This window comes from Sardina pilchardus, chromosome 15, assembly GCF_963854185.1.
Source record: "Sardina pilchardus chromosome 15, fSarPil1.1, whole genome shotgun sequence".
NCBI lineage: Eukaryota > Metazoa > Chordata > Actinopteri > Clupeiformes > Clupeidae > Sardina > Sardina pilchardus.
The window spans coordinates 33,716,280-33,728,963 of NC_085008.1; the positions used below are offsets into that span (position 1 = coordinate 33,716,280).

Here is a 12,684-nt window from a genome sequence, read left to right on the forward strand (position 1 = left end):
AAATTGAAGTAAGAAAAGTTGGTCAAAGGCACTCATTAGAGGAAAAATAAAGCCTTTAACTCATTGGCTGCCAGCGATTTTCAGTGCAGAGCGCTCCATACTGCCAGACGTTTTACAGCATTTTGACTGTTTTTCCAAGATCCACCGAACGGTGAGCTTTATGACTATGTAAACACCGAAGGTACCAAATGAAAGAGTAGACTCTCTTCTTTCACCAGGAAAAAACGGCTTGTTTCTATCGTTTTCCGTTCTTTAGTAATCGTCAGTAGAACATGGGTTAGTTTTGCTAAAAACACCTGTTTTTGACCAAAACATGGAGAAAACGATCTTTTTGTGAAAATCAACTTTTTAACGTTAGCGTTTCAGTAGTATGTCAGCCACGATTGCACTGTTATCTCGTCAGTCTCGTCAAGGTTGCTAGGGACTCTGATGGTCGCTAAAGACTCTGAACAGGATGCTAGACTTAGCAAGCTAGCACTAGCAAGGTTGTTGTTAGTCTATATCGCAATATCCAATGTAAATGGATCATACCGTACACGTGTTTTCCATCCTTGATGTAAGAAGTAAGCATATTTATTCCCTGCATCGCGTGCAAACTAGATCCACTGTGGTCGATCTTCAGTGTGTTTGCTAGTTGTCTCTGCATGACTTGTGCACTCTAGGCAGATACTAATGATCCAAATGGCACTGTTGCCATCTAGAGGTTCGGATCGCTAGTGCAGTCTGTTTACAAGCCTGAAACTCTGCCAGATCGTTCCCAAGCCCACCCAGGAGCCCTCCCCATTGAAAAACGCAATTGACGTCTAAAGACGTCAATGGCAGTCAACGTATGTGTCTGAAATGACGTTTAAAGACGTCAATGGCAGTTAATGAGTTAATAGTACATGGCAGAGACTAAAAACATACGCCGACGCGTTGCGGCCACATGGCCTTCTTCAGGGCATAAAGCTTGAAGATAGGACAAAGAACAGAGTATAAAATGGCACCCTTGGGTGTCAAGTGGGTGGAGTTACCCTTACAGGTCAAAGGTCACTTGATTGACAATCATCAATTAAGACAAACAAAGTCAGAAAATCACTGTTTGACTTGTATAGAACTAGGAGCATAACAGGATCAATGCTAGAACACAGGTAGCCAAATAATACAATTCACTAAGGGACATTCACAAAAAAGGGGAGAAATCACGTTCATCATTTAGTCCAGGAAAGTTTGTGGCACTCAGTGTGCTAATCCAAAATGTCTCTCGTTGTAAAAGGATCTTGAGTTGGTCGCCCCCTCTTGGGGGCTTAGGGATCACTTCGATAGCCATCACTTTGAGTGACGAGGAAGAGGGATGTCCGGCGTCTTGATAGTGAACAGCCATTTGATAGGTTGGATTTCCGGTGCGGATGGCATACTTGAGTTCTGCCACTCTATCCTTGAGACGTCTCTTTGTCCTACCGATATAGAAGCAGCCACACTAGCATTCAAGTCTGTAAACTACAAAACATGTGTTACAGTTTGCAAAAGCATATACAAAATACTGTTTTCTTGAAAAGACATCAAAAAAGGTATTCGTTTTAACCACATTGTCACAATGGTTACATCTGCCACATCTGTAATTTCCTTGCGGCTTTGGGAATATTTGTTTCTTTACTGGAGCTGTGAGGTGACTACGAACCAATCGGTCCCGTATAGAAGGTGCTCTTCTGAAACAGAATGATGGTTGTTCTGTAAACACACCCCTCAAGGAGGGATCACTTTGCAAAATTTCCCAGTTCTTTTTAATAATGGTCTTGATTTTTACTGACGCCTTGCTGAATCTGGTGGAGAAGAAGATCTGGTTACTCCTTTTTGGTCGTTGTTTTTTTTGTAAAAAGGTTTTCCCTCTTGCACTGCATGGCTTTTTTCTGAGCATTCTTAACAACTTCACTGTGATAGCCCCTTTCTCTAAATCTCTCTGACATCACAGCTGCTTGGGAAAAGAAATCCTGATCCCGGTCACAGATCCTTCGTAGACGGAGAAACTGTCCATAAGGGATATTGTTGATTAGATGGGGTGAATGAAAACTGTCAGCTCTGAGTAGTGTGTTGCGATCTGTATCTTTTCTGTAGATGGAAGTGTGCAGGTCTCCATTGTCATCAACACTAATTAGTAGGTCTAGAAAAGGGATTTCCTTCCTACTGTACTGAATAGTCATTGGTATATTCGATGGAATTGACATATTGATGAAGAGCTGTGGCTCTGTCCCTGTAAAGAAAAAAAGAATATCATCAATGTAGCGGCAATAAAAGATTATATTTTCAAGAAAGGGGTTGGATTCAGTGTGAATGTGATCTTCCTCCCAGTGGCCTAAGAATCCATGCAGTTTCTAGTGCAATTACTCTGCAGTTTCTAGGTAATAGCAGTGCAAACAGCATTAATTAAGGTGGTAATTTCTATGGTATTTTTATGTAATTTCATGGTAATAATATTTTGTAGCCCCTTATTACTAGTCATTTCTATGCAATTTCCAGTGCAATTACTCTGCAGTTTTTAAGTAATAGTGATGCAAACAGCTTTCATTTTAAGTTTAATAAAATGGTAATGATTTCAAATGAATCTAGTTCTTGAAATGATAGTCCAGGATTTACTTATTGTTTTTGTTTAATTACCTGAAAAAACAAGGAGGTAATTTCCAGGAAAATACACAGCATCAGGGCCGTAAAATACAGTATCACTTATTTCCACTCAGTTACTTGGTTATTACCATCTCTGATCTGAAATAGGTTACCGTGTACTGACATTCAACACACAACCACATGTTGAGCACAACCTTAACTTTGTTCTGCAAAAAAACATTGTTTTCACACATTTAACATGTTCTGCAATAATAAAACAACATAATCAAATTCTGAAACAGTAGGCTAAACATTTTATTTGCAGTGCACCCTAAACCTACCAAAACATTCATACAGGTACAGAGGTGACGTGTTTGTTACAGATGAAAATATTATAATATTTCGTTGACTTCTTTGGGTCAGAAGCTCCTCTCGGAATAACGAAGTCGTCCTTCTCAAAATTATGACAGCAGACACGGTAATCCATCACTTTAGCGTTTCGATTGAGGTGTCAATGTCCACATTCAAAACAATAAGCCACCGGAGACCGACCGTATCGCAATGACAGTTGATGAAAACTTGCCGGATTGTAAACTTTTAATTTTTGTTTCGCTGCCGGGAAAGGAACAGACACGAACCACTCTGTCTTCCTTGTCCTCTTTCTTCTGTCTGTAGCATATCTCACCAGAGAAAAGACGGGCTCTGATCTCACTGTAATTTGAGCACCGGACTACCCGTCTCTTCCGGCAATAGCTCCCGTGCGTGCTTCCGTGTGAGAACTCGCGTGACATTTCTGTGCTTCAGATAGAGTTGCAGTCTCGAACGATTTCTAAGTGTGTACAGACTATTCCAAAGTTTACAGACTGACTGGTGCTTTGTTTAATGTGTAGACACCTCGAGTTAGATGCTGACAAGGTTTTGCGCTGTTTTGAGCAATGTTAGTGGTTTGATTTTGAAAGCGTAGCCTTTGGCTTTATGCCACTGTTAGTGATTTTGGGCTGTAGCTCATGCTAGCTCTGCAGGCTAGCCTACTGCGTGATCAACGAAAAATACTTCTTCCATGGCTTAGTTAAATTTTCGGCGTACTTGTAGGCTACTTTAAATGTTGTATGTTAAATGTTAACTTTCTTTTTTTGCAGAACAAAGTAATAAAGGTCGTACTCATCATGTGTTTGTGTGTAGAATGTCAGTATAGGCTACAAAATAGCCTATTTCAGATCAGAGATGGTAATAACTAAGTAATTGAGTGGAAATAGGTGATAATGTATTTTACGGCCCTGATGCTGTGCATTTTCCTGGTAATTACCTCCTTGTTTTTCAGGTAATTAAACAAAAACAACACTAAAAATGTCATAAGGATAATTGATGGGTTTATCAACACAGCTAGGTAATTAAATAGGAAGAGGCAATAGTGCATTTTACAGCTCTGATACCATATAGTTTCCATAAAATTACTTCACTTGTTCCAGTTTAGTTTAATGTCTTCTTTACCAACTTACTACGACAATGACTTGGTTTGTCTCTTTCTTAGTAGGCTAATAACTAAGTAATTGGGTGAAAATAAGTGATAATGTATTTTACGGCCCTGATGCTGTGTATTTTCCTGGAAATTACCTCTTTGTTTGTCATGTAATTAAACAAAAACAATAAGTAAAGTTTCAAATAATTACCATTTTATTATACTTAAAATGAAAGCTGTTTGCATCGCTATTACCTAAAAACTGCAGAGTTATTGCAATGGAAACTGCATGGAAATAACTTGTAATAAGTGGCTATAAAGGATTATTCATAAAATGATATCGAAATACCATAGAAATTACCACCTCAATTAATGCTGTTTGCATTGATATTACCTAGAAACAGCAGAGTAATTGCACTAGAAACTGCATAGAAATTACTGGTAATAAGTGGTAACAAGGGATTGTTACCATGAAATTACATAGAAATTACCATACAATTACTACCTTATTAGCGAGCCGTAATGTAAAGTGTTACCGGTTTTACTGCCAGGAGATAAACATCGACTATAGTCCTATTCTTTCCTGTAGGCTTATAACCTATTTTCTGCGACTCGAACTGGTCCATAGCCTGCTTGCGACGTCACGTCCCTTTCACTTTTATTTAGCTATCTAATATATAATCTATGGATAGCTATATTCAAAGCTATCCATAACTTTTTTACTACCTATATAGGCTATAAAATAGGCTAGCTTATGACAATTTTTTTTTTTTGCTATAGCGGGGTGCTGCAGCACCCTCATATCCACCTTACCACGCCCTGGTATGGAACCGCAAACCGAAAGAAAAAGAAAGTAAACTAGGAATTATTTCTTAATTAGGTGTTATCATATAAAGAGGCAACAAATTAGGGGGCAGTGATGTGAGCACTTATTCAATGTGTGTGTGCGCGTCTGCGCAAGGAAGCTGAACCACTGGAGATAATGTGGATAAGCAACAAACAACGTTATTTAAACATAAATATATAAATATAAAGCATTTATTTCGCTCTCGCTGGTTTCAGGGATGCAAACGGCGCGCCTTTTGGCGGATGCCGCCTTTTTCACGACTGTTTGGGGGACTTGGGTGAATCGTGTAGATCCGATGAGTTTTTTTTAAGGGGGGGGGGGGGGGGGGGGGGTCCGTTGGACGGTCTGATTTATAATTTCATCAAAGATAATTCTGTATGGAAATTACCGAATACGTAAATGTACGGTCTATGAGACAGTAGCCTGTAGTGTAGACATATGAGAAAGCTGCGCACGCAAAGCCAATGGAGCAGCGCGCGCACCATAGCCTGCTTACTGTATTGCATTCGCACTGAAAGGGATATTTTACACACGCCTTACGCATGTCCACCGCTTGGCATATAGATAAGGTTCGTTCATCATGCACACCACTCGATGGCTTATAGAAGCTGGCTCTGCTGACATCATCAATAAAATCAAGATTATAGTCAGATCAATCGGCTCGTTATGTCTCCCGCAACATGTCCAAAAATAGCCTTGTCTTAAAAATGTCGGAAAGAGTATCTCTCTGCTGTGCGGAGCATAACAGAAGTTTCAATGACTAGCCTACTTTGCCCATTATGGCAAGACAATTACGTGAGTAAAGTTAATTTCAAGTAATGTTCTGTTGTTTATGTCGTTGTATAGGAAATTATGGCCTTATTGCAGTAGCTGTCAGCACCTTTTTCATTGTAGTTATTAGCAACGTGGCTAATCGCAATAGCATAGTTTTGGTTTAGCCTTTATACTTTTTTTGCATTTGGATTACCAACCAACTAGAATAGATCCTATTATTATTGGCCTTCTATATTTGGATTAGATGTAGCTGGCAGTGCAGCAACTTGCCTTGACAAAAAACTTGTAGGAATCTATTAGGCAATAGTACTTGCCAGAAGTGCTACAGGCATGTAAATTAATTGAACCAATATATTAATAGTAATAATGATAGGGAAAAAAAACACACATCATACCATCATACATGTAGCCTATAGTAGCTTAAAATATAGGCCTACGCAAATAATGTGCTGACATGAGCTGTCGTCTTATATAAGAGCTAGTTGGACATAATAAATTGCCTATATTTAAAAATGGTATTCCCAGCATTGTTTGTACTTGGCAGCAGTCATTGTTTTGTCTACATTATTATTGGTGTGCCAATAATTCACCAAAACTTTAAAAGGCATATAGGCTATTGAGTATCTAAACAGCTGGTTTAGAGAGATTTTGCCATTTATTTTGGACAAAAAGAGGGTTACACTGTGTGTACTTTCAAGACATTTCAAGATGCAGTAAGAACAGCAATACAGTGGCTATGGCATACAGTGTATGCTCAAGGTAGGATAGTTTACCAAGATGATGGTTGTGCAGCAACTTTGAAACAGGATAAAGGTACTGTATATCATGCCCCCCTACATTGACCGTATAGTGACCATATTAGGCCTATTCCTCCAAAAGAGGTTAGACACCGATAAGCCCATAATACGCCCCCCCCCCCCCCCCCCCCCCCCGCTCTGAGGCTCACTCCTTTTTGACCACATGTCTGTTTGCATCCCTGTGGTTTGAACGCAGAACATGGGCTGCCTGTTGCTCAAAAAAATTAATGAGGGTAATGATCTGCATCTCCGTTCACCAAAAGTATGGTTTTGCTAATCCGTTCACTCAAAACGTGAAGTTCTCTCAAATGTTAACGTGATATTTTTCCATGTATATTAGTGTCAAGCAGTGAATTCATAGTTTAGGCTATTGCAGTTAAGCCTAGGCAATGTTCACATCACGACAGAAGATTGTCGGTGCTTTTTGTTGGTATGTCTGTCCCTTCAAAAACTGCGACACGCACACACACACAAACCATACAGGAACATCACAATGCAACTAAGCTCAGCGCTACAATATGATTAAAGATCTATGCAATTATTGACAGAATTTAACGGACGTTTGTTCCTCCCGGTTCGTCCGTTTGGCCCTCTGATATGATTGCCATCTGGCGGTAGTGCTTTGTGGGCCTATTGGGGTCAAGTACGAAGTCCAGCCCCAGCAAGTTCCAAAAGTAGAAAAAAGTTTTGCGAGATCTCGCAAAACTGTTTTGTGGGATCTCGCGAATGTTTCGCGAGATCCTGCAAAAGTACATATGTTTTTTTCCCACCCTTTTTTTTCTTTTTTTTTCCTCCCAAGTTTCTTTTTTCCCATGTCCCCAGGCGGCTCCGTAGGTCAACGATTTTCTTTTTTTGAAAACTGTGCACAATATTATTTTTGAAAATGGAGGGAAGGAAGTATTTGTTTATCATAATACCCGTGTATGTGTGAACGTAGCCAGTAACAGTCTGCTTCTACCTCATCCTCTGTCTGAGTCCTTGACAAACGCCTCCTGTTGATTGGTGTGTCAATCAATTGTGTCAACAGTTCCTGGGACCACACATTTGTTGTACATTGGGCTGACGTGTTCAGAACTGCACGCATGCTAAGTAGGTGTAAACTAAGTAGGCTAAACTGTTCCTTTTAACTTCAAAATTAGAAATGTGCAAAAAGTTTGACAAAAAAATTATATTTAGAGGTACCTCAATCAAGATTGCCTATATTAAACTATGCAGCGTTATTGCGATATGTAAGTAATGTTAAAAGTTGCTGCAAATTAACTACATTTCATTGACATCAGAGCAACACTGACATAATAATAATAATAATAATACATTTTATTTGTATTGCACTTTACATTTTGGACAATCTCAAAGTGCTACAAAATTATAATGCAAATGGATAACAGATAAAGACAGATAAAAAAAATAAATAATGCAATTTAAAATAGATTAAATAAATACATACACATACACACACACACACACACACACACACACACATGTATATAAATATACACACACACAAACGCACACATACAGTACAACACACACACACACACACACACACACACACACACACACACACACACACATCCTCAGCATATTGGGTCAATATTATACATTGTACAATATTATACATTATATTATACACACATCAACAAAATACATTTAACAGAAAGCTTTTTTAAAAAGATGGGTTTTCAAAGTTTTTAAAAAAGTTTTCAATGTCTGTGGGGCCCTCAGGTGGTCAGGGAGGGCGTTCCACAGCCTGGGAGCAGCAGCAGAGAAAACATGACAATAATGACAACAATCTCAAAAAAAGTCTGAGGTTTCTAGGGGAAACACTGCTGTATACCACCACTATTTTTGTACCTACTGTATACCACCACTATTTCAAATACTGTATAACACAAAACTGCAAGTAAGACTAAGCTACTTCACTGTACTGCCTACTATACTAGCCTATACTGTCCATCAAATAAAGACAGCTACAAGCAGTGGACTATAGGCTATCTACCTACACATTGAGTGGAATCTGGCCCAGGCTGCGGAAGTGCCACGTGGGCGCAGAAAATTAACTTCAGAAACAATATATTTAAGTTCACAATATTCACACCGGCCCTAAATGTTAACGGCCCACCGGGAAATCCTCCCGAATCTCCAGATTAGTCACCCCGGGCCTGCATTCTAGTCAGTAACCATTGGACTGTTAAATAAGGATACGAGAATGTGCTGCCTGGATCATTGATTGGAATATTTCTATTTATTTATTTATTTATTTTAAAGTATATTTTTTGGCCTTTTTGCCTTTATTAGTACAGGACAGTGAAGAGGTAGACAGGAAACAAGTGGGAGAGAGAGATGGGGCGGGATCGGGACATGACCGCAGGCCGGACTCGAACCTGGGTCCCTGTGGGCACTCGGACCCGTAAATGGTACGGACGCTGCAGCCTGCTCTGCCACAGCACCCCCCTGGAATATTTTAAATATTTAAAAATGGCCTTATGGTGTTAAAAATAAAGTGTTGATTACAATAAAGTCCCCTGCAATGTCTTCAGCAAGGAAGTTACATATCACTGGAGTTCGTCAAAGTACCAATCAATACAAAGAAATAGTGTTGACATTGAGGGGAGTGTTCATTTATTTTCATTGTGTCCCCTAGGTTATAAAAATGTCACCTGAAATGCCTTGTATGTTTTCCTCAGCATATTGGGTCAATATTATACATTGTCATGGCCATTATTTGAACAGAGAAAATAATAATAAAAGAGTTTTTAAACCTTACCGTTACTAATGCTGATTGTTCAATGATGCATTTGAATTGAAATATTCAAAATACTTTCACAGCAAAAAAAAATGAATGCGATTCATTTAGATTAATTAATCACAGAGTATGTAATTAATTAGATTAAAAATGTTAATCGATTGACAGCCCTAGTTTTAATTACAAAATCAAATAAATACAAGTAGTAATACATGGGCCATTCCTAGCCTAGACACCCTAGTGGTGGGTCGAAAATCGTTTTTTCGGTTTCGAATGGCACTTGCTGCCTAGCTCCCCAGTTAGATATCCTAGAAGGCAGCAGTTTTTCCCTTTTCGAACAGAGCCACTGCAAATTACACTACATGTAAATACTCATTCTTTTACACCATCTCTCTCTCCCTCTTCTTTTTGTGCATTTTCTGTTTTAACTATAAATTATATTTTGCATTTTTTGGGCATTTCCATCCACTGGTAATTCCTTGGAATTGCTTTCTAGTTGTCCATAATATTCAATCTATGTGGCACAAATGAGGTTGGAGTTGGTGGATTAATTTATCAAACGTGAGCATCAAAGGCAGGCAAAATGGGAATAATGAAACTACCCCAAATGTTTTCAACTGCTAGCCATGCCCCTGGGTGGCATATTTTTTTACCACGTTCCGACACATCTAGTTTACACCTTATTTAAACAGTAAAATTCATAAACATACAATTAGTTCATGCTCAAAAGAAAAGACATGATTTTAATGGGTGAGCATAACAGATGTTACTCATTCACACATTGTTACACGTTTACGGATTATTTTACACTTTTGACATTTTAAAGCCTGGACATCACTGTGTGGAAAGTGCACAGTAACACAGAAGAATAAGAAGTCCAAATATTTTGGTGTTTTTTTGCAACAAAAACTTTAACTGACAGATGATGTTTTGAGTGACAGATCCTTACTTCCCCCACTTGGCTAGGTGACAGTCTCTGACAGAGGGGCATTCCCAGGGCAGGCTCTGGCAGGACATGGACTCCGTCCCTTCACCCTGCTCCTGAAGGTGACATAAATCACATACAGAACAACAATATAATTATGCTGCTCTTATGAGACACATTGGTTTCCTCAAACTGTGTGGATTATTTGGTAAATTACTTATATTTTTAAGTATAGCAAATTACAAGATACATTTATATAGGTACAACTGTCAACATACACGCGTTGCCTGATTCACGCCCTGCTTATAATGAATTACAACTGTATTACAACTTACCACCACGAGGTGGCAGTACAGTCCCTGTAGTATTGCGGCGGTGTGATTGATACTGTACAGAATGATACTAAATATCACCTCGATGATGTCATACAGTAGACTATCGGCTAAATCAGAGCCTACTTTTGTCTTTTATCAAGCTGGGCCCAGAGATTATGGACTTTGGCGAACAGTTTAGTTAAGTAAAACCATTGGCGATGTAAATGGAAAAATATACAAACTATATTTTCCCACTTATATACGCGTTCTGTCTATGTCCGGCGCTTCAATGAGGTTGAATTGGACTGTAATTAAGATATCTGAGAAGTTAGATGGCAATGTTATTAGGAGAAAAACCACGATTTATCTGACTCCATAAGATAAGAATATTGTACCTCTAATAAATTACCAAATAACTAGTTTCTTAACTATGGCAGAGAATGGAATGGCACACTAGACTTTAGAGATATGCAAACTGCGCGAGGAAAATTAACCATTTATTGGGCATTAAGCCTTTGAATGTAAAAGTAAAGTAATATCAGTAATTATCCTTAAGGCGAGACACTACAGGTGAAGAGGGTAAAATGTTTAAATAATAGGTATCACCATGAACTTCCTCAGTTGATTATTTACACAACTATGAGAAAAAAATGTATTACAAGTTTTTGAAATGTGTATGTTTAATTATGCAAATTATGCATTATCTCATTAAATATGCGTGATTTTGCATACGGTAGATAGATCTGAAGATATGATAAAGCCAGGTGCAAAATTATTCTTTTATGTTGTTTACGAACAAGATTACAATAAAAATACAGAAGGATTTCAGGATATCTGCTTTCATTGCCTAGGAAATCCAAATATACTGTCCATAGTCCAAAACAATTTTTGCCATGCTATTTTGATTAAAATGTCACATAAATCAGGCCAGGAATGATGTATTAACAAATCCCTCGGTAAATGTCTTCAGAATACTGTTAAGTGTATAACTAGAAAGTTTGGAGTACATAGGTGCTACAGAGGCTGAGAAGTATCTACCGGAAAATGACACAAAACCGCAAATAACTCGTTTTGAGAAAACAGCCTTGAAACACAGCCAATGAGATGTGTTCTCAGCTTAGACTCGTCTTTGAACTTTCACGATTGGTTGCTAATACAAAGGAAATGTCCATATTTGGATTGCATAGCGTCATGCAGGAGAAACAGGGCTTTCCAACTGTGTCACACACGATATGATTTGGATTACGGTCGCGGGAGTACATGACACTTTAGAATGGGAACTTTTGGTGAAATTAGGAGAAATACATAGGCGCGAGCAGACAAAAGTTTGTGAAATAAACACCTAAAAGTGCAAATCGGACTTTGTTGTTATAGTAGGGTGGTAGAATACATGCTAAGGTAGCAAACTAGCACAAAATCTCGAAATGGACCGGAGGTCACAAAAACAGTGTTTTCACCTGCCGTGTCTCGCCTTAAACAAAGGAACAAAGGAGAAAGTAAACTTAACCTCATAACACATGTAAACTTGAACTTAAACCTTAAGAAGTCACAATGCTACTACATACACCAGATAAAACAATATATCAAATAATGAAAATAACAAACCATAAAGAAACCAAAAGATAGAGAGAGAGAGAGAGAGAGAGAGAGAGAGAGAAAGAAATGGAGAAACAACAAGCACGAAAAGCCTATTTATGTCAAAATGATTGTGTCATACGATAATATTGTTTATACAATATTTATATGATATTCATATTTTCTAATTTTATCATCGCGGTTATCATAATACCGGTAAATCGCGACACCCCTACCTCACATTGTCCTTTTCCGGACCCCGCCAGCGGATGACACCCCCTCTCCCTTGACCATGAGGATCAGCCCTAATATGGCGTTTCATCCCATATCGTTCTTTGGTTTGTTTAGATGATCAGTTAAGTTAGTCTAGAAGAAAGCGCATTCAGCAAAAATACATGCCAATGCTGATGCTGGTGTTTGCAGAAAAAATGTCAGACACAGGAACACATAAGAACATATGCAGTAGGCCCCATGTGAAAGCCTATGAACCACACTAAGATCAAAGGCAGTAGGCCCAATGTTAAAGCTTATGAACCATAAATGCATCCTGTGAATTCTGACTGAAACAACACATTGCAAGACAAGTTTCCCTGAGGGGACAATAAAGTAAACCTGAACCTGAACCTGAACATATAATCTGAAAACCACCACATAGGCTACTATGAAG

The 12,684-nt window shown here is 38.6% G+C and overlaps 1 protein-coding gene across 1 annotated transcript in view; it reads left to right on the forward strand.

Annotated features, from left to right (window-relative positions):
- Positions 1 to 12,684, forward strand: part of LOC134102296 (cation channel sperm-associated auxiliary subunit gamma-like) — a 445,552-nt gene that overhangs the window by 252,567 nt on the left and 180,301 nt on the right. The window contains exon 17 of the mRNA XM_062556364.1: positions 10,170 to 10,250. Coding sequence (XP_062412348.1) covers positions 10,170 to 10,250 — 81 coding nt within the window. The remainder of the gene's footprint in view (positions 1 to 10,169; positions 10,251 to 12,684) is intronic.